Below are 23,576 nucleotides of genomic sequence, written 5' to 3'. Positions count from 1 at the left end.
CCAAGGTAAACTGGGCTTAAATATGCCAAAAATAAACCACTCAGGTCAGACTCCTGAACTTGGAAGCAACACCAAGTACTTTGTTGCACTGAACTGAACTGCTTTCTTGCCTCCTGAGGATTACCACTCTGCTGGCTATGGAGGCCACAGAGACCCTCGCAACAATCCTGATTCCAAATTTAGTAGCTATATGTTAAATCAGTCATTTTCAGTCCCCAGGGAACATAATCCTGAAATCATATATTTAGCAAAATGTGTCTCAAATTATACCTTTACCCATGGAATGAACTCAAGTAGTAAAGTAACATTCTACATAACCAGCAACGTGCAAATAAATCCTTTATAAAAATACTCCTGTAGACAAAGACATAAGAGTAAAGTTCCTCACAACATTTCCACAAATTTTAAGTTGGCATAAAGCAGAAGCTACAAGATAAATTACAATAAAATATCACAAGTTTCCAAGGAGAATTTTATACAACTTCAAGTTGTTTAATTATTTCAGGATTGAACAGCCTTAAGGAGAAATTAGAATTTACATGATAGAAGCATTAAATCAGAGCACACCCAATGTCACTGCAGATCCTAGGTGGGAGGTGTTCACTAGGTCTTAAACTCACTTCCATGTTTGAGAACTGCAGTAGCAAAGTCCCGGGAGAAAAGCAGAAAAAAGAACACTCTCACTTTACCAACTGACTTACATGACAAGTAGGCTACCCAGCAGCCAGTCAGCTTCTGCCCTGGCTCCCATTAAAGCTTGTGACTATTGGCCAGGCCCATGCACAGTATGCTAAAAACAGGGGTTCAGCAGTGACCAGAATGGGGTCTCTGCCCTCTCCTGGAGCCTGCACTGAAGGAAACTGGGGTTTTAGGAGTCAGATGGGGCTACATTCTGAAGGGCAGGTGACCAACAGGCCACCCTTTTCTCCTGTGTCAGGCAGGGCTGGGCTCCGCTGAGGAGACACAGGACAGGAAAAGGAGTTCCTCTCCACATTCCACAATGTGAAAAACTACAACTCTTTTCTTTTCTTATTTATTTATTTATTTATTGGGGCGGGGCTGAGCAATTTAAAACATCAAAGACACAGAGGACCCACAGAGAAATAACTAGCTTAGTCCTTTTTGAGTGACTTCAACGCTTGTGACCGAGAGTGTCCCAAGTTCAGGTTGATCACATCTGGTTTCATTTTTCTGGATTCTGGGAATTGGGAAGCATCCATCCATTTCCCAGACAATCACATCAACTTTGAAACAAATGACAGTTACCCTGAGAATGCCGACATTTAAAGAGTATTTCAACAGACAATCAAACGACGCTTGACCGTGCCCTGTTCACTCCCTCAAGGCAGCCAGCAAACTAATCACCAAACACCCCATAAAAAACTGTAACAATGGCGAGAATTTGAGTCAAGTCAAGAAAAGATGTGTGTTAACGACAGAAAAAGAGAGAAAAGCACTTCAAAGTCTTAAGTAAGAATCACCTCGATAGTTAAAGTTAAAACGTTTTCCAGTCACATGCGAAAGAAGGAAACTCCAGGTAAAGCAGAAACAAGCAACCTCTCCTTAAGGAGAAGATATTCTAATTGTGCACATAATTTACATTGGTCAGACTTTGTTTGATATTGGTACAAATTCAACTTTATACTGGTCACAAAATTTACTTGTTGGAGATCATCCAACACCTGTCAGTTGATCTTCCGAGGGTGAGAGGACACCTTTTGTACTTTAATGCACTTTTCTCCTCTTCATTCTCCAGAAGAAAGCAGAATGGCTAGAGATGGTAACAGCCAAAGGACTGTAACCAACTTCCAAACTAGAACTGCCGTCTGGCCTGATTTCTAAGAGGGAAATATATGACTTGGGGAAAAATCTTCAATAGTAAGGTAGGCATTTTTCTAAGAAGAAACAACTTTAAATTCAGCAGTGTTCTAGATTGGTAAGGAAAGATGGCCAATGCACTCTGGACTATACGGATTCTTATAGGCCCATTGGTACAAAGAGAATGTTCAGAAAGTGGTGAAGTAAAGAAAGCGGCTTTCTAGGCTAAGACTTGATCCTGAGTTGACCTTACTAAGTGTTGACCTTGAATGTCAGCTTGATTAGTTTTACTCTGCATTCGTGGCAATTGAGTAACATAAAGTAACTGGTTGGCTTATTACAAACACCAAATGCTGCAAGTTCTAAAACTACCTGAGGTGTATTCTAGCGGATGGACATTACACTGCAGTGAACCATCCGTGTTAGCAGTTAGGGGCAGTCACACCTCTACGGGGAAAGCCTTTTAGTGAGTATTGTGGCTCAGCACTGGGCTTCTCAATGCGGATACTAGAAACACCTAGTCCAACTTGCCCTATAGGGAGGACAATTTAAAGCTGGGAACAGTTTAACTTATGCAAAAAAACTTTAAAAGATGTTAGAGTTTTTTTTAAAAAAAGTCAAAACCACGGCAGGAAACGACTGCTCTTCCTAATACAGATATTTTAAAAAGAGAAATCTGATGAGGAAGTTCTTAAATGTCATTTCCTTTTTCAAAAAACGGAGAGGGGGTTGGGGAGTTCATATTTTTGTGGTGACATATAACATAAAAAAATTAAGAAAGGCATATAGAAAATAAGTCTTCAAATAGTTGAGTAATCTTCTTCAGGCAATTTCTAAATAAATATAGACACAGCTACTGCTTGCTTTAAAGAAACAACAAACAAGCCCACATTTATTACTCCACTGGGAAACAACTACAGTATAAGACCATGCAGTGCTCCTTAGGCAGAAGTTGCTACAAGCAGCTCAGGGCTGCTGGAGGCACAGCTAAGGGACACACATTTCCTGGATCCAACAGAAGAGACCTGTGATGAGCTTGTGATAATGGTAGGGGACAAGGTCTTCCCCTCACCTTTATAGGGGAAGGATGGAAGCAGGGGAAAATGAAGAGGTCAAAGTGGCCCTGGCTGGCTACAGCTGAGAAACAGACTCCTTGGTGGAGGCTCTGAGCGTTCTCTGGGAACAGGGCAGGTCAGAGCACTGCTCGGGTCTCTGATTCAGCTGAAGGCACGGATGCCTTTCTTACCACCAGAACACATAGCTGATCTTGTGTAAACAGCAGGAGAGGATCCCCTCTGCTTCCTTACAAAGGCTCTAACTAGTCGTAGGGCTCCCTGAGAACTAGACTCCAAAGTACTGTATATGTACAGGACATTAACAAATACACAGCAGCACGACAGTCACCTCTCCACATTAGGGTCACAGATCAGAACCTCTACTGAGCTGGACAAAGCCACCACTCAAGCTGAGTGTCCACACAACCGTGATAGCCAACCTTGGTTTAGGCATCTCTCAGGTACCTACAATTTCCCAAGTTCCAATAAATTCTGTTTTGAGGAAATCAATTTATTTATTTATTTGTTTGTTTAATTTTATGTGCACTGGTGTTTTGCCTGCATGAGTGTCTGTATGAGGGTGTCAGATGCCCTGGAACTGGAGTTACAGACTGGGGATCCTCTGGAAGAGCAGCCAAGGCTCTTAACCACTGAGCCAATTCTCCAACCCCTTGAGAAAAATCAATTTTATTTCAATTAACCTTATAAGCTAAATCAAAAGCTAGTTAAGAGGGGCTGAAGTTTCCTGGCTGTAAGAGTTGCTGTCATCATCCACGAGATGCCATTTAATGGCTAGTGAGCTAAATCACTCGTTTGGGCTGGTGATTTTGTGTTTGCAAGCAACAGAAGATATGCAACCGGCTGTGGAAACCAAGCTGCACGGGACAGACAAGAAAGGTTCCATGGCAGTAACACTCAGCAGTTGGCAAGCACATGACCGCGGTCTTACAGACTGGGAAGAGGCCGCCTGGAGCATATTTCAAAACAGGAAAGTAGTGGGGGATGCTTGGTGTTCAGTGGACAATACATTCACACTAAGTAAGGGTTAAACCAGTCCCTGGATCCTTAGTGAACTATAGAGGAGGGAGTACTTGAGAACTTAAGCCTTCCAGGGATCATGGTTCAAAGCCTCTGAAATTCACAGGAGTCAACTAAATGAGAACTCAACACCAGAGCGGTAACTTCTCTACTGGCACCAGCACAGGCAGTGGTGATTTTCATGTTTAATATAGTAATCAGTGTCCTAAAAACCCCTCAAGTTTTTAAGGCACCGGTCTTATTAAACGATTGAGCTGCAGCACGCTAAGTCTGGCCTTTTTTACAGTAAAGTACACGGACAAAATAGCCCATGGAAGCACAGTGAAGGGGTACCCTGACAGACAGATGAGCCACAGGCCCTTCAAATGTTGACGTTTTGAAGATACAGGGGACATGTAGGTTCCCATGGGAACTGCCTCAGGTATTTGTTAACAGTAAGAAGTGGCTCGTGACCTCACTGATGACATCTGCTGCTAGGCCTTACACCTCTCCCACTGCTTGTTTGAACATTGTTTACTGGGGCCAGGCATGGAAGGCACGGTTTTCCCATATGGTTCCTAGTTTTTGAACACAAGTACATGGACGCTACACCCCCGCATCAGTACTTCGTGGCTGGAAACCCTCCTTCCGAAGGCCACCCATGTCAAAGCGGGTAGAGACTTCACAGCGCACTAGTAATGTATCATCCTTAATGAAGGTTCCCTGTCTTAAGGCTTCCAGGTGCATAAATGTTACATAGCCAAAACCTTTGGGGTTCCGTGGGATTGTGGGTCGCTGAAAGGCAAGCAGTTCTGGTTTGGCGTCCATGACCTCTTCGTGGTTTTGCCTTATAAGTGCTTCAGACTGGTCGAGAATTGTAAGGCGTATTGTACCCTGGAAGGGCCAGGGGAGGTGGCTGTCATATTCTCCTTGCATTGTGTGGACAAAAAGGGATATATAGTTTGCACAGCGCTGAGCTGTCGGTAACTGAAGATGCAGGCGCATGCACAGCTTGTACCCAGGTCTGCCTGTGTAGAATCCAGGGCTATGGATGACAACAGGTCTTTCCTCTTCTTGGGATTTCAAGTGCATCCCAAAGTTGCCAATCTTCCAAATGTAGATCCCGTTACACTGCTGTGCTTCCATTTCGGCAACCTTGTCCTCCAGGGTCCGAATGGTCCGTTTGAGCTCGCCCACGTACATACTCTGAGTTTCCATTTTGGCAGTCAGCTCCCGGATCTGATGGTCCTGTCTTACTAGGCGACTCTCCAACTGTTTGATAGTTTCCTCATAATTTGGGTCCTCTGGACGACATCCCCGGGATGGAGAGGCGGCATCGCACGGACGCAAAGCAAGGTTAACATTATGAACAGCCTGGGCCAACAGTCTCATGTGCAACTGGGTATTCTCTTGCAAGTGTCGTGCCAAGTGATTCCTCTGCATCTGAAATGAAGCACAAGCCGTAAGCTAGGGATGTCACCGAGGACGAGGAAAAGGACCAGGCCAGTCAGCAAGAGGTCGGAAAAGGAGCACCACAATTTCCCTCAAATCGTTCCCACTTCTCTGTTGTCTCCTGATCCAATGAAATACTCCTCTTATTTCATTGTGCCAACTGATGAACACTTTGAGCTGTCACTCTGATGACTTCCTCCTGCCTGTCAAAGCAGCATCTACACCCCTCTTTCTTTGCTGACTCAGACAACAAACACCCAGGTCTCTTTTCGGCAAGCTCCTTCTTCCTCTAATGTTTCCCTCCTCAGATTACAGTGGATAGAATCTTTGCATTACACAAACAAGGCAAACCTCTACGGGTCATGCTTCCCTTAGCCAATATCATTTTCTTCACTTTCGTTTGAACCACCCAAGCCTGCCTGTTAAGTCTTCAGCTTGCACTTATTGTGCTGATTTCTTGCTAACTGCCATAGCCACAGTATTCTAAGATCACCAAGTCCCAAATGCTCTAGATAATCATAATTATATTACAGAAACAGAAAATACAGGTGAGTAAAAAGAAAACAGGCTACCTACTCTCTGTCTTTACTAATATTTTGATACACGTCACGTTTTCCCCCTATGTACACAATACAGAATTTCCTTGTAACATTTAAATATGAGTTACCATTCTATTTTAGTTTTTAAACTGTGAGGTATGTATTAAAAGGAGAGTGGAGAAGCAAACATGTAATTGCAACCCCAGAGAGAAAGAGACCAACACACATGGAGCTTTCGGACACTTCACAGGGTGACCCTCTTTTGAAGCTACCCTGGGGACAGGGGTGGGGCTTCCCGTTCATTGCATCACTTGTTCTGAATACTGTTTGCTTCTCTTTCCTATAACGCCCACCCTGTAAATACCACTTTGCCCTCTCTGACTCTCCTGAAGCAGTGTTCTAAGCCACACGTGGGCCATCCCCACTCGAATGTGCCAGCACTGAGGAGACTCAATTCCACTGAAACACCGTCTCTTTCTTTGTCAGCGTCCACCTGTGTTCCCTGCTTTTATTGAAGTCTTTCCCTCTGAGCCAGTGACTAAGGCTCCAGTCATTCTGGATGTCTCGCCTTTTCTCTGCCTATCTTTATCTACTTAGTTCCTATTACACTTCCCTGTTAATATGTCTGGGCTCCTACATCTCTCTCCCCTCACTTTCATGCTGCCCTTATTTTGGGGGCTGTTAGTGAAACTCAGATATTCCCTTTCCTTATTCTACTTCACTCTTCCATGTTATTGTTGGACTGAATAACAAAAAAAAAAAAAAAAGAAAGAAAAAAAAACCAAAAAAAACAAACAAAAAAAAAACAAACTAAAAACCAAACCAAAACAAAAAGAAAACTGCAGAACAGCAACAACAACAAAAAATACTTTAATAAATCACCATATTCATTCTCCCTTGTCTTTTTTAAAAAAGATTTATTTGTTTGTTTTATTTATATGAGTACACTGTCACTGTCTTTATACACACCAGAAGCGAGCAATCAGATCTTGATACATATGGTTGTGAGCCACCATGTGGACCTCTGGAAGAGCAGTCAGTGCTCATAACTGCTAAGCCATCTCTCCAGCCCTTTCCCTTGTCTTCTTGGATTTTTTTTTTTTGGTAAAATTTTATTTTTATTTTAAACTATCGGTGTGCATGTGTGTCTGTGTTTGGGAATGTACACGGAAATGCAGGTACGACAGAGGCCAGAGGATCCTCTGGGGCTAGAGTTCCAGGCCACTGTGAGGCACTGGCCACTGATAGAGGCAGGCGCTAGCAACTACTGAAGCATGGTCCAAGGCTGCCCTGAACATTGTTCTTCCCACCTGTTAAGATTCAGTCCACAGCTGTTAAAATGGCACAATGGATAATGCCACCACGACTGATAGCCCTTTGTTACCGGGGAATCACATGGTAGAAGGAGAAAAGCAACTCCTATAAGCTGTCCTTTGACCTCCACATGCATGCATGGGACAAACAGACCCCCATACATACTGATGTACACTCATGCATGCGCGCGCGCACAAACACACACACACACACACACACACACACACACACACAGAGAAATGAAAAAAAAAAGACATTTAATTTAGACATGTTCGTTCAGGCATGCTTAAATACTTTAGTCATTGCTAAGTATCTGTATGTAATAGTATCAGTATTCATAATAATTTACACCAACAGTGTTTATATAAATGTTTTATAAAAACTTAAAATTTGTTAGTATTCTTCAGTAGGCCATAGATCTGAGTATATATTTTTAAATTCATATTCTAGAATTCAAAGAAAACGTACCTTTTCATGACAGCCAAAAACACTGAATGTGCAAGGGATTGGAGCTGTTGGGCAGTCCAGATCATAATGATTAGGCATCTGAAAAGCAAAAGGAAGGCTGAAAAATGTCTTCCCCTGCATATCAGGTTCTAGATAATGTCGGTACATTTAAAAGTAAATTTAACTTATACTAAGCAAAACTATATATGGCTTCTTCACAATTCTGTGAGAAATTAAATATTAACATCTTACAATATTATCCCCTAATTTACTAAACTTCATTTCTTAAAATAGATTTGTTTCTACTGTAGGGAACTGGTGCCCTCTTGTGGCATTTTTCAAGAAAACACCCTGACGATTACTGCGGTAAACCCAAAGCTCTCTCTGTGGTCTCTACCATTTAATAAGGGACGAGTCATATATTCATTAAAACCACTGAGTAGATCCATTACTTCTCATCTGACAACCTTCTACAAATCACCTTATCTCTGAAACCCTAGCATATTTTGGTTCTGCTGGGGAACTTGGCCGTTATATGGTAGAGACACACACATCCTGGACTGGATACAGCACACCAGCCTCAGTTTCAACTCAAGTGAAGGTTTGGTCACAGGACTGTCCTAGTTGATTTAAGAGACATGTCACTAGTCAGCACAATCCACACTGCCAGACATTTGCTATTCTGCTGGAAAGGTTCAAAAGGACTGACCCTGAGCACAGACCATGGAGGCTTTTATTAAGTGTTTAACATCTCTAGAAAAAGAACCCCAGGATTTTCCACTCCAGTGTGTTTGTTTGTTTGTTTGTTTGTTTTGATGGTCCACGATGCCAAGTGAAGCTGTCAGTACAATGAAGCCACACTGACAGGATGGGGACAGATTGTTCTGTCACTGACAGGATGGGGACAGATTGTTTTGTCATTTTCTATCCTTTGAGCTGTCAAATCTAGGGTTAATCATGCCACACTCGCCTAGGCTGTTCACAACGACTTTCCCAGTTCTGTGATCATCAATGCTTTCAGATTTGCCAGTGTAGCCATGTTTCATTATCATGGTTAGGAAGTGAACAATGAATGGCTTTGGAGCACAGCCAGAGGACCTGGTATCTGGCTCTCTTCTCGGCACTGCGGATGTTCTTTAGAGTATCTGCTAGGACATTCATGTGCACCATGGGTCTTTGATTTGAGGGCTCAAAGATATCTTATTTAGGGTGAGACAAATTAAAGGAGGCCATATTTTAAAAATGGTACCAAGGGAGCAAGGTATGATGGCATAGCCTTTAATCCTAGCACTCAGAGGCAGAGGTTGGTAGATTCCCATAAATTCAAGAACATCCTGGTCTACACAGTGAGTTCCAGGCAAGCTAAGGCTAAGTGGAGAGACCCTGTTTCAAAACAACAACAACAACAACAACAACAACAACAACAACACAAAACAACAAAAACAAAAACAAAAACCAACCAACCAAAGACAGAAAAGGTATCATGGGGTTGGACAGGCAGCTCGCTGGGAGAGTGCACTTGCCTGTGTGAAGCTGGATGTAAAGCCCCAGCACAGAGAGGAAAAAGAAAAGAAAGGAAAAAAAGAAAAGAAAAGATAGGGTAGAGGAAGGAGAAGGAGCAAGGAGAGGAAGGACAGAAAGAGGGAAGGAAGAAGCCTGCCCAGAAAAAGTAGGCCCAAGTTTCACTAGAAATTGAGCCATAGCTGTGGGTCGAGATGGGGTTAACGGCACAGCAAGGATCAAAGTCCAACTTTTCTGATGTTTCATTTATGGCTTCTGTCTTTATTACATTTTATTCTTTTTTTTTTTTTTTTTTTTTTTTTTTTTTTTTTTTTTACATTTTATTCTTGTTGAGCTTTTAGAAGTATAGCATAGTTTCCATCAACTACTAATTGAGAACAAAAACGAAAATCAGGGGTATGAGATGACCTCATAAGCAACACATTTAACACATTCAAATTAGGATTCTCAGAAAAACACTACTAACAGATACAGGGAAGCAGTCAAGCGGCAGGTCCTGCCTGCTGCTTCTTCCTACAAGTACGATGGTCAGTGAGTCTCCTCACTTACAGACTTGTCTGGGCACACACAGATTTAGGGACTAATATTCATCCGTTGTGGGTATTCAACTCCCTAAACGTTAACAGATAGCAACTGGATGGAATTCTCCTTTTTTGATTAATAATTATAAGAGCCTTTTCTTTTCAATCACAATCACTGCCTTCGATGATGATCACCATGGCTCGGGGATGCTACAGGTCCTCTGCACACTCCAGGAGCTAGCACGACACAGACCCGAGCTACTGAGCAGATGAGGTTTCTCCTGCTCCCCTGTTCTCAGCCAGTCTCTGACAAGGAGGCTCTCATTTCAGTGTAGAAATACATTCCTCTCTAAGTCTGTTTTGTCTTCAAGTTGGGGTCTTTACCTTGAATGTTTTGATCTTAAAATTATCTGTTTGGTTCAGTTTTTTTGCTCATTGCTTTGTTTGTGCCAGGGATCACACGAGCCCTGGGCACACTAGGTCAATTCTCTACTCCCCTGAGTTCCAATGGAATCCTTTTTTGTGGGGCAGGGAGGAGAAGGGTCTCTCTGTGTAGTCCTGGAACTTATTATGTGGTCAAGGCTGGCCTTGAACTCAAAAGAGATCTACCTATCTCCTGAGTGCTGAGATTAAAGGCATATACCACCTGGCTTCCCAACCAAGGGAACATATATTATTATAATATTTTGAAAAGCAGATTACCTAAACATGTACTAATTTTACCTTATTAATTTAAATTGTCAATTTAAAAAACTTAGCAGTTGTTTAAGCACTTAAGGAAATGGTGATTTGCAAAAGAGTTTCATTCCTACCTGTTCTCTGATGAGGATTGTACCACAGTATTCACAGATGATATTTGCCAGAGGACAGCTTTGATCATGGATCTAAGTGGTAAGAGGGAATTAAGAAATGTATGAGAAAATCTGAAAAAGTAAAAAGATTGATTTTTATAGATAGTCATTTTTTCACCATGAGCAAGTGAAGGAAGGGCCTTTGCTTATGTACGGTTAAAATGTGAGGCTTTTGCTAGTGAGACGCAGTCTTCAGAGGTCTTCAAAGAATGTGTCAGCATACACAACAGAGTTAGCTCGGTCCTTGTTACCTCACGGCAGTACCCCTGGTTAGCACACAGTGCACTTGCTGATGGTGGGATTCTCCAAAGGCATCAGTTTTTAGCAGCAGCACGACAAGTTAATTACAATTGTTTCCAGTGAGTTAGAGCAAAAGAACAAACAAACAGCATCAGGGCCCCAAGCTTTGGTGCCCGAGTTCTCAGAAGGGTGAGCCCCATTTTCTAGAACCCAGTAACACTGGATAACTTGATATGCTGAGAAATAGATAACTTTCCTCATAAGTTCACCCACTGTGTTCAGGTTGAGAAAGGTACCAATTTGTTCCAATTATGAATGAGATTTTACATATTTAGTAGCAAGTTGGCTGAATTTTGACTATTTTATCAGCATACGAAATATAAAATGCTCAATTTCCCGTGGAACAATTTAGAAGGATAAAATTTTAAGGAAGTAACTGAGTGCAAGGATTTCAATGTCAGCCCAACCCAACACTGTTAGGATGAAACCGACTAGCCTCCTTCCATCCCAGGAGAATGAAAACCGCTCCACCAGCACGAGGCTGCCGGGGAACCACACTGTTCTATACTGAGGAGTGAATGGAGCACTGACTTGGCACCAGTGGAACACACTTTGCTGTATTTAATGAAGTCTTTCTTACAGATGCAAAAGCTCACACTCTTTGTGAAACAAGCCTGTGGAAATCTTACACAGTAATCATACTACTTGTTTGTCTATGACGAATCCTTCATTAAAGTTCAGACAGGGAAGTAAGCCAGCAGCTGCCTTTGCTGGCAGCTGTGTTCACCCTTTACTCTCAGTAAGGAGGAAAATGCTTTGTAAGGCTATGCAAATACCAACTCCACACTTACGGACTGTGAGTGCCTTGAAACTGCATTCCTTTCTTAAAAGTTAGTTTTTAAAAACCGATAATATAAATTCATTTTTGTAGTTACATCCTTATGTACGGCTAACACTTTCAAATATGCACTTAAAAAGCAATGAACAGATTTAAATTAGCACATACCTCTTTCTCTTCATATGCCATGGACACAGCACAGTTTACACAAGAAACCTGCCTCCTGGGACAATCCTCAATAATGTGTGTATTAACCTGGCACTTCTGGAAAGGACGTTGGCACTGGGGACAATTCACTAGAGCAAATTCACAATGTACTTGATGATCCTGTATAAAGCAAAATAATTGATTAGTACTTGAAAACCCTAAAAAATTTTTTTCTAAAGGTAATCTCTTCTAATAATACATTTTTTTCTTTCAGAATTAGTTTTAACTGTCAACTAGCTATAACTTAAGTCATACAAGAACAAAGTCTCACTTGAGGGACTGTCTTGACTACTAACTGATGTGGGAGGGCCCACCCGCTGAGGATGGCACCATTCCTCGGACAGGTGGTCCTGGGCTAGATAAGAAGGCTGGCTGAGCAAGGGCCTGTGAGTAGCCAGCAGACTTCCTCAATAACAGGTTATGATCTGGAACTCTAAGTCAAGCAAACCCTTTCCTACCCTAAACTGCTTTCGGTCAGAGTAATCACAGCAACAGAAACCAAGTAAGAACGGTGACTGAAGTCCACGTTCTCTAGCCATACACAGTCTGAAGGTCTTAATGAAAAATTTCAATTAATTATTGTGGATGTCAAGTTTATCAAGAAGAATGTGAAGTGTCAAATTTATACTTCCAGTTAGGGAAGTTTTAGAAAGAAGTTAGATTTTAAACTGTGCTGAAAAGGTCACTCCCACAAAAAGGGTTGAAGAGATGGCTCAGTGACTAGAAGTGACTCTTGCTCTTCAAGAGGATCGGAGTTCTGTTCTCAGCACCCACACTGGGCTGCTAACAACTGTCTGTAGCTGCAGGGCTTCCAGTACCTCTTCCGGCCTCCACTGGCACTGCACACACGCAAACATGCACATAAATGCACGTGCACACAAATGAACAAATCTTTTTTTAAAAAAGAGAAAGAGCTAAATAAGAGTAATGGACTTCAAATATGCCCTAAACATTTATTTCAAACAGAATATTATCCATATTTTATTTCTAGTTAAAAACAACAACAACAACAAAGAATTGATTTACCTTAATTAAAAAGAAAATTATCTCATTGCTTTAGTTAGTTCTTTTAACTATATAAATATTTAGTGAATAGTACAATGTGCAATTTAGAAACACAGAAAGTGTGAGGTTGTCATACTTCCTGCATGACACAGAAACAGAAAGAAACAAGATGCTGAGATGATGGCTAGAAGACATTTTTATTTAAAAAAAAATTCAAAATTAGAGAAATAAAGTTATGGGAATAAAATATAATTCTTGCAATTAAGGAACTCTTCAACAGTTACATTGTAGATGGCCTGATCTGAAAGCTTACAAGAACACAGACTTATTTTTATTGCTGGGACAAAGTTGAAACAGAAAAAAATTTTTTTCCTAAGTTTTTGTATTTAATGATGAAAAGTTTGTTAGTATTTTGCAAGGACCTGTTAGCCAATTCCTATAGCCTACAATACACAGGTAACAGAACAAAGGCTTCATGCTCTAGAGACGACACTGCGACAACAGCTAGAAAATACCCTAAAAAAAAAAAAAAAAAAAAAGAAAATACCCTTAATACCTCGAGATGTCTCAGTTCCATCTTTTGCAAACAGCCTTTATTTGGGCACTTTACCGTCAGGGAAAGAATCTCTCGCTTTGCAAAATTGTCGGGAAACAGTTGATTTTCCAGCAGTATTTCATTGTCAACTGGGCACTTGTGCCCTGCATCCCTAAAAGAAGTAGGAACTTAGAGTTAGTAGCCTGAACCGTCCACATGGAAACCAGCTGGCTCTCCATCTGCAACAACAGAATGCATTACATGGCACGGTAACGCCAGAATGATGCGGACTGTAGAGTGTAGCTGGCCTTTGCTACTCTGTAGGTTCTCCTTTTTTCCCACCCTTTATCCCTGTTTCACCCCCTCGTACTAGATAGGAGAGAAAGGATAGGGAGGCGCAGAAAAAAATCTCTGTGTACTGTATGGTTGCATCACTTGTCAATAAATACCCTAGGGCCAATAGGAAAGGGTAGAACTGAAGGTGGGCATCCAGCAGTTAGAAAGGATTCTGGGATAGAGCCAAGCATGGGAGGACTGGCCTGGAACATGGAAGAGGTCAGAAGCATGGGAAGTGAGCAGAGGTAACAAGCCATGTGGCAGAACTTAGATGAGAATAAATGGGATATTAAGTTATGATTTAAACGGGGAACAGCCAAAGCTTATGGCTGAGGTATCTATAAATATATTTGAGTCAAAGAGTCGTCATTCTGGGAACACGGGGACAGGAGGAAAAACTCAGGATTTTACAAAGTCAAGGGGAAGGAGGGGAAAGGGGGGGGTGATCCCTGAATCTAATTTCTTTCCTTTTGTTTCTTCTTTGAGCACAACCATTAACAAACTGCAACCAATCTCCATGAACGACCAACAACCACCCCTCTCCCATATAGCCTCTGAAAAAGATCCCAGCGTTCCCAATGTCACACAATCACAGAAATTATCTGCAGTTGGCAAAACCACGCCTCTGCTAGAGCAGGAGGCAAATCACAGTCAGCTGCTGTGGACGGTCCCAAGTCGCCCCCAAACCCCAGACCTGGGATTAAAGCAAAAGCAAATTCTCATAGTGTTTCTGTGCGGCCAGGATTCTCACTAACGTAGAGTTGATGAATTCATTTGTGAAATAAATATAATATATATAGCACCACGCCATGAATTCATTTGTGAAATAAATATATAGATATAGCACCACGCTGCCTATCTGAGGAAGCCAACAGGTTGTAGATTGTGGCATCGACTCCAGTTAGACAATGCACAAAACATTGAATAAAATCGTTTGGTTGACATAAAAATGAAGTGAAGAAACATTCGTTCAACACTGCTTTTGCTGCTCTGACAGGACATGGCGTCTGCTCTCAAGCAGCACAGAACCAATCAAAGTGAAGTACAGAGATTTATCTTAACAGGGCCTGACTAGGACTATAGAATGCATGCCAGGGGTGGGATCTCTGTGCACTCAGGGCCAGCCTGGGCTACCCAGGGAGCTCCTGGAAGACCAGGTCTACATATTCAGTCTGAAAACAGAAACATAATAAACCATCAGATTCATTTAAAACCCAGAAAGTCAGGAACATATCTGTAAAACATACACATCTAAGAGAAAGTAAGAACTTTACAAAGTAAGCCTACAGCCATCACCCATAGTTTTAAATAATCCAAAGATAATGAAATTAGACGGAGAGCTGTTTTGATTTCTTGAATGGCAGTGAATGAAGCCTTTTTGGAAGCTGTTCTTAAGGGCACTGAGGTGATAATACACAGCCACTTCTAACTTTGAAGAAAATGGGGGAATAAAGCCTCAGACATCCTTTTGTGGAATTTGTCTCTTTCATATCACTGTCCTACAACTTCCGAAATCTTTTGCTACAAAGACTTCTAAATTAACCAGCCACTTTCCTGGATACTCAGTAAAACAGTGCACATCTCTACCTATAAGAAATCAGCATGTCCCATGTGCTATCATTTTTACCTAATTTAAAACACATATACAGGAGGATGAGCCTAAACCCTGATCTGCCCCAGGAGACACCAAGACCTCACATGCTGGACTGAAGGTGACATTATTAGCATCTAGGGAACACATAGCAGGACACAGCCAATGGCCTAACAGGGAGAGGACATTCTACCACAATAAAGAATTATCTGGCCCCAAATATTAATAGTGCCATGGCTGGGAAACAAACACACAAATTAATAACCCTATCTCCTAAAGCTCTTACTAATGTAATGGGAATACATTCCCTCAAACTGAAGAGATGTGTGGTTCCCCTGTATTTAATTCAAGCTCCAGGTATGGATATGGTCACCTGAATTTCAAGTACAGAAATTGAGAGATGAAAATGTATAGACCACCGAGCAGCCCAAGATGGCCTTAGCCTACTTAGGGATCATTTTTCTTTGTTTTCTGATGCAGCAATGCTCGAAGCAGAGGGTTAGAGATGTGATTGGCACTACACGAAGGCTCTGACCTCCTCAGTGGATTAATCCATTTGTGGATTATAGACTGTTGGTCAGTGTGGAGGTAACAGAACCTAGGAGGTGAGACCTAGTTGACCCGAAGGACGATCTTTTTCTCTTGTATAGTTTAATCCACTTAAAACAATCACTAAGTGCCTACTGTAGGGAAGGGGCTGATCTTGTAACTAGAGAAAACCAATATAACACCCTAAGGATCTACTTTCTAGTTGTACAAGCAGACAAAACACATTGATTACAAGGTATTTAAGGGCAAAAGTGCCAGGGGGAACATGAGAAAAGTATAATGTGGTAAGGAAGATGTGGTGTGCTGGAAGGCAGGTAGGGCTGTGACTTGCCATGGTATAGAGTAGCCAGGACACCTATCAGTGTGTTCCAGCTCACAAGGTAGCCCTGTGCCCGATGTGTACAATGGGCAGCACGAAGAAAGGGATGGAAGGAGCATGAGCCCTGGGAGAGGGCAGAAAATGAAGCGCATGGACTTTTACTCCCAGATAATCCATGAAGGGTGTTCTGAGCCAACGAGATGACATTTGCCTTGTACACCAGGGCCAATCTGGCTTCTGTAATGTGACTGGAAGAGGGCAAGGCTAGGAGGAGGGAGGTCTGTGAGAGCTGATGTCAGGCAGCACACTACTGTATAGCTGGGTGAGGAGGGTGAGGTTGTAGCAGAAAAAAGGGATTAGATTATGGAAATGCTGGTCATTTTACAGTTGCTCACAGACAGGAGGCAACAGAATTTACCACATCTAATAAAGAATATATAATCACTCACAGAATCAGCATTCCTCACCTGGTTGGACTTCTCAGAGAGTGGTTCTCAACCTCCCTAATGCTGAGACTCTTTAAAACAGTCAGTTCCTTGTGTTCTGGTGACCCCCGTGCCCACAAAATTACTTCTGTTGCTACTTCAAAACTGTAATTTTGCTATTGCTATGAACTGTAATGTAAATATCTGACATGCAGAATATCTGATCTGCAACCCCTCTGAAAGGGTTGTCTGGCTTCCAAAGGGGTTGCAACCATACAGGCTGAGAACCACTGCACAAGTAGCTGAGTTTAAGGCAAATTAGAAATACTACTTTCATGAAACACAGAATCCTCTCCTAGTCTGCAATAGAACTGCTTGAGGCAAAAGTCGCTATGGACTTTGCAGTTTTCCTGGAGGCTGGGTGGGAAGACACGGAAGCAAGCCTCTGTTCATACCGTAGTACAAACTGGGATGGGACCCCAACTGTCTCAGGTTTCTGTCCATTCTGCTGTGTTCCTGACCAGTGTTTTCTGTCTGCCTATTCTTGGGATGGCCTGTTTCTAACATGCTCTTTACATTTGGTTGCTGTAGGGCACCATGCTTTCTCAAAATCAAATACCTTATGGATTTGATGATGCAGGCTTTGCAGAACCTGTGGCCACATGGTGTTTGCACTGCTTCCCGTAAAGCCATCAAGCAGATGGGACACTCATACTTGCTCTCCAGAGGTGGGTCAAACTCCACATCGTAGCCCTGGATCTCCTCCATGAAGGAGCTGGAGAGGTTCCCGGTGCTGGCAGAGCCACTCACGCTGTCATCTTTCACTGCAGCGCTGCAGGAGGCGGCCATGGCAGCGCAGCAGTCACTGGACGACTGGCTGGACCCGCAGCTGTTCTCACAGTTTAAGAGACTCATAGTAGCTCTGTTGTCAGTCGATCTTCAAACACAGCAACAAGAAAAACAACGACAAAACGCTTTAGCATGCAAATAGATCAGATCGTTTAATATAGCCACCTCATAGTTCACCATAATGTTTCAATGTTATTTACAAAATAGCTTTAAGTGTTTTGAGCTGTGTTGCATAACTACAACTTCATGGTAAATTATCTCTTTCCCTCCTTCAAGATGTTTATGAATCACCTATGCAGACTACAAAGGTGACTACGTAGATCCTTCAAGGAAAGTTTGTGGTCTATTGCAGCAACAGAAGGTTGAACAGTGAAGCACTTCCAATACAATACCTTCCTCTGTCATCTGTTTACAGGACTGAGGCTGCTGTCCTGCCCAGACCTTAGCCCAAGATTTTCCACACAACAGTCAATGTTTACTAGGCATCTACTGAGATGTGGCTGCGAGCTGAGCCTTTAGCTGCTGAGCTACCTCTCCAGCTTGAGCCAGTTCTTTATGTCACTGAAGGTCCTTTAGGGGCTCTGAACTGAAGGGACCGGTACAGACAGCAGGGAGCCAAAGGGCCACAGTCAGTTGTGGGAATGTGACCTGGGGCAACTAGCTGGAACCACTGGCAACTTTCTTTTTCTGTATCTAAAATGCCATGTGGATTTCTAAATGCCCAGTCTGGTGATTTCTATTCTATAGAAAGAATGGAATTTAAAAGTGTACGCTTGTCTCCCTCTGCCTTCAGCCAGGTCAGATGTTGTATTACTAATGACTGGAAAAACATGTGAGGTCTCTTTGCCTATGGAAAACCAGGAGCAGACGGATGCCTTCAAATTCTAAACTGCCATCTTACATACGTGACCGACCATGTCTTTAGCTTAGCTAATTATCCTTGAGGAAAATCCCTAACATAAACTCTAATTCTCAAAGCAGAATTCAAACCTCTAGTCAATATGGCAGACAATTACTTCCATGCTTGTCTATACAAAAATTCTTTCTTCCACTATGCCAAATGGAGGATTAAGCAGCAGCTACCAGATCCCTGAGATGGCTCAGTGGGTAAAGATGCTTGCCTCGAAACCTGACCACATGCGTTCAATCCCTGGAACCCACAAGTTGTCCTCGGACCTCCATACATATGACATCTACCCTCCTCCCACACAGCAATACCTAAATGTATTAAATAACAAAACCCCCTAACAATAATAACAATAATAATAAAAAGAAGGAAATTCTTAGTTGGGTCTAGTAGGGACAGGTCTATTATCCCAACTTCTAGGGAACCTGAGCCAGGGGAACAGAGAATTCTAGACAAGCCTAGACAACATAGTGAGACCCTGCTTCAAAACAGTCAAAAGGAGGCTAGTGAAACAGCCCAGAGGTAGGCCTCGCCTGCAATGTGAGGCTCTAGGTTCAATCTCCTGAACTGGAAATAAAGATGGGTGCTCATGGCTCTCTACCACTAACAACATACACCTTTCTATATGCTGCAAGTCTTTCGATCCCTATCTGATAGGCACCTACAAAGAAGCAGAAGGGGCTGAAGGACGGCTCAGTGGTTAAGAGCTCCTGCTCTTTCAGGAGACCTGAGTTTCATACCTTCATCCATGTTGGGTGACTAACAGCCACTTGTGACTCTGGCTCAAAGGGATCTGGCGTTTATAAGCACCTGAACTCACATGTATGTAAACACACATACAAATAATTAAAAATAAAATAAATCTTAAACAAACAAACAAAACAACAAAGCCAAAGCCTAAGGTGGCAGTGCTCTGGCTGCATGGGCAGTACTGTGGCGCAGCACAGAGCTCAGGCTAGGCTGGACAGTCTGGTAGGCCTTTCTCAGTCACTTGGTCAGTACTTGGACAGAGTGCATAATCCTTTTCTGCGTTAGTTTCCTCTCTTGTTCCACCTGAGAGTTCCTGCAAGGATTACATATGTTAATATGCACTCAGCACTGAGAGCTGTACCTGGCAATCAGAACAAGTTATTATTTTCATACATTTTACCCAGTACGGTTCTCACTTAGCAGAGTGAAAACCATGGAGCTTAAAACTTGCCAGAGGTCATCAGCAAAGTAACAGAGTTCCATCAAACCCAAAGTCTACCTGACCGCAGAGCCTAGGCACCTATGCACCACATTATGTGTATCTGGGTTTTGACAAAAATAAATAAATAAATAAATAAATAAATAAATAAATAAATAAATCTAAGATTTATTTCTCTTTAATGTTGTCCAGCATTATTATATTGAGTTGATATAACTCCAATGACTCAGCAGTGATTTCACACTATTTTAACTTTATTTTTGATGTAAGTTTTAAAAGTTGAAATTATCTCCCAAAGCCTTGCCATTTCTAATGTGAGCTTCTAGGAAAGGCTGCTTCACACTGGGGGACAGGAAGGAATGAGAGACGGTGACATACAGCAGGACTGGGCACGCATGGGCATACACTCATCCAAAGACTTGACTGTAGAATCCTCTTTACTGCCTTCCTATCTGAGGACAAAATAAGAGTTATGCCATAGAGTTATGGGTTATATCCTTTGTTATGTTCCTTTTCATGCACACTCTTGTATCTGTTTCCTTAGCCATGGTTTCTAGTCATAGGCGCAGAATTGCTGGGTGAAAGGGCGTGTAAATTCTAAAGATTTCTGATACATGATGTTGCTTAGCCAATGTGTATCAAAGACTTTCTAATCTTCACCCCCACAGTGCATGTATAAGAATATCCATTTAATATAACTTTGATAACAATACAGTTAAACTCAACTTTGTAACTGTTTTTGTTTTGCTTAGTAAAGCTACTTCTGAGACATTTACATTTGTCACTAAGCTGCACAGCACATATTCATATGTGTTGGCCACATGACAGCATGAACGAACTTTCTGTCTTCCTTTCCTGCCAAATGGTTAATTTAAAATTCGGCTTACAGACAGTCTCTATACTGCTTTCTTGCTGTTCAGGTCAAGATTTGACTGTCATCTGATTTAAAGAGAACTTTTATGAACTACATATTTCTAGGAAAACATGCCTAACAGCAACAATTTCCACTGAAGGAGTGCACTTCCCCCCTCTTTCCCCAACAGGGTTTCTCTGTGCAGTCCTAGCTGTCCTGGAACTCAGTCTGTACACCAGGCTAGCCTCAAACTCACAGAGATCCACTTGCTTCTGCCTCCAGAGCTGGGATTAAAGGCGTGAGCTACCATACCGTAAGTATGTAGTGCACTCTGAAAAAACATAGACAAGCAGGAGGCAGAGGCAGTCAAATTTCTGAGTTTGAGGTCAGCCTGGTCTATAGAGAGGCTCCAGGACAGCCAGGGCTACACAGAGAAACCCTGTTTCAAAAACAAACAAAGCTAACCCAAAACCTATACAAGCATTCATGGACCAAGGAGTGGCAAGATCACAGGAAGTGTGATGGGGACCGCAGTCTTCTGGGACTCACACACCTACTGTATTCTTAGCTCTCTCAGTAGCCATGATTACCTGCTCAGGATCCCTCCTTGGGAGCTGCAGAGACACCCCAGCAGCTAAGAACAACTGTAGTTCTTCCAGAAGACCCAAGTTTCCGTGCCAGCATCCACGTCAGAAGGCTTATTACCAACTATCCCTTCAGCTCCAAGGGATCTGACACCTTCTTCTGGCTTTCGTGGGCTACACTCATGAGGCATACACAGACACACACAACCCTACACAAATAAACATAAATAAATCAATTAAAAGGATAAAGATTCTCTCCTTAATACTGCCAAGTTGGGGAACATCTTCAGGGTTTGGGGAAGAGCTCACTAAGTCCCGCCTTCCTCTGAGGTCTTATTGGCTGTCTTCATTAACGAGAAGAAGGAGGACTGAGCGGACACAGTTACAGAGGTAAGGACATAAGGTAAGAACAGTGTGTGTAGAAACATTATGCTCTGGGGAGTCCCTTTATGAGATGCTACAAAATTGAGATCCAAAGTCACTAAAATAAGTTCATATGTTTTGGTATAAATATTTTTCACAGCTTTTTAAAAAAGAGCTTATTTAGGTGGCTCTATCCATGAACAGAAGGGGCAGAATTCAAGTCTTTCTTTAATCTGGTCCTTCATGACTGCAGTTGTTTGGCCCTTACAACCTAGCAAGGCAGGCTTTAATGAAACGCCGTGGAGGTAACCATTACCAACCTCTCTCAACGACACAGTGCATTAATAAGAAAATCAGCCTTGTCAGAAGTCATGGCTTCTATCTACAGATCTCTATCTAGGTACAGTTTATAATTCAGAGACAATGCTGTCAAATGCCTTGCCTACACATTCTAAGTCAGCTGGAGTGCATATATAAATAACATATAATTCATAAATCAAAACTTCGTAGAAGAAAATACTGACAAGTTACCTTTAATTCTCTACTATAAAGAGCTCACTAGATGGGGCCCACCGATTGCCCTGTGACCTCCATAGGCGAGCCTATGTTAGAAGGCCTACACACACACACACACACACACACACACACACACACACAGAGTAAATAATTCTGTTAAAAAAAAATCAAACCCAAACTTTACTAACAGCAACCATTTACCAAATCCTTAAAAATCCATTCTTAAAATACAAAGATCCGAAAATGTGTTACAATGGTTAAGAAATAATACAAACATTCGATTGATGTAATTTACCTTTGAACTCAAATTCAAGGATCTTTTCCTTACTCGAAGATTGTTCGCATCTCTAAAACCCAAGAATTTTGGACCCTCTTTTATACAAGTCAAGTGACTAAAACTGATGAGGAGCAGATATCAAGTAAAACAGGGCTATAATACTGAAATAGTATATACAGGGCATCAAGGCTGAAACTCAAATATGATTCTTGTATCTATCATGTGGCTAAGCCACTGGTTCAAACACTTTCCTCGAGTCACATGACACCTCTTTACCCTCCATTTCAAAAACCAAAAAGAGCTCTCCCCACCCCGGCATCCTCAAAGGAGGTATGAAAGGCCAGCAGCTCAAGTCTCAAAGCCAATATAATACTTCGGCTGTGACAAATTGTTCTCGTTTCTAGACGTCTGTCACAGGCTAGCGGACTGCTCTCAGAAAACAAGCTAATCCTATACATCCAAGCGTTAGGTGCTTTCTGTTCACACACAAAGACAGTCTAAGTCTCATCCGGAGTTCCCCTGAAGCCAAATACTAGGAACAGCTTTAGCAACACGGCGTCTGGAACAATCGAGAGAGCGCAGGGGTGGGGAGGGGAACATTGGTGTCAGCGTACTTTTTTTTTTTTTAAACTTGCTGCTTAGGTTAGAACCGCTCTCGAATTTAAAAGGGCACACAAAAAGTTTTCCCCTGCACTCTGGGAGTTTGAAGGGATTTTCTCTTTTCTTCTTTTCTTTTCTTTTCTTTTCTTTTCTTTTCTTTTCTTTTCTTAATTTAAGCTGGAAGGGACGGGAAAACCCAGCAGGCGATTTCCTTCCCCGGACAGGGGAAAACACCAGGTGAGGAAGAGAGGGGCTGGGGAGAGGGATGCCGTGTGCCGGAAGGCGACAGAAACGCCAGGAGAGGCTCCTAAACCAGGGGCGGGTTCAGGACCTGTGGGGCTAGAGCAGGGGAGACCCGCAGTCCCGGGGAGGGCACAGAGGGCTCCTCCGGCTCGTGGGAGGACTGTGGGCGCATCCTGCACCTGTCAGGCGACAGGGACAGAGGTGGCTTTGTGCTGAGACAGGGGGTCCCAGGGCTACCCAGACGAGAGGGGGCAAGGGGGCGGAGTCCCGGACCCGAGGGAGGACGTGGAGATGGCCAGTCCTATCTGTGGGAAGCGAGGGCTCGCGGCGACAGGTCCCTGTCCCGTGGGGAACCGGGGGTGACTCTCCCGGGCCCGCGGCCGCCGGAACTCTAGTTCGAAGCCGCTCACTCACCGATCGTACACGCTGAGACTTCACAACCAACTGGGAAGGCTTCCCCGGGCTGCGCCGCGTCGCCTACATACACGGCACTCCGAGACCAAGTGGCTCCGACGCCAAACTCCCGGCTCGTGGGCCGCGGCTGCTGCGTCCGCCGACGGCCGGAGCCTCAGCCCCAGCCGCGGCCGCCGCTGCTTCCGCCTTCTCAGCTCGCTA

At 42.9% G+C, this 23,576-nt stretch overlaps 1 protein-coding gene across 2 annotated transcripts; it reads right to left on the bottom strand.

Moving 5' to 3' along the window:
* Positions 1-327: 327 nt before the first annotated feature.
* Positions 328-23,576, bottom strand: Traf6 (TNF receptor-associated factor 6). 2 transcript variants are annotated; one of them, NM_009424.3, is made up of 8 exons: positions 23,376-23,576; positions 20,969-21,171; positions 17,200-17,517; positions 13,382-13,532; positions 11,782-11,940; positions 10,497-10,568; positions 7,664-7,741; positions 328-5,333 (listed from the first exon to the last, which is right to left on the bottom strand). In NM_009424.3, exons 3-8 carry the CDS (start codon positions 17,493-17,495, stop codon positions 4,497-4,499), a joined length of 1,593 nt encoding a protein of 530 aa, NP_033450.2. In that variant the 5' UTR covers positions 17,496-17,517; positions 20,969-21,171; positions 23,376-23,576; the 3' UTR covers positions 328-4,496. The 2 variants fall into 2 exon arrangements, with proteins under 2 accessions (NP_033450.2, NP_001290202.1); NM_001303273.1 differs by lacking the exon at positions 20,969-21,171.

Source organism: Mus musculus, chromosome 2, assembly GCF_000001635.26.
Source record: "Mus musculus strain C57BL/6J chromosome 2, GRCm38.p6 C57BL/6J".
NCBI classification, from domain to species: Eukaryota; Metazoa; Chordata; class Mammalia; order Rodentia; family Muridae; genus Mus; species Mus musculus.
The sequence above is the reverse complement of the archived record's forward strand: the minus strand, read 5'-3'. Positions and strand labels throughout refer to the sequence as shown.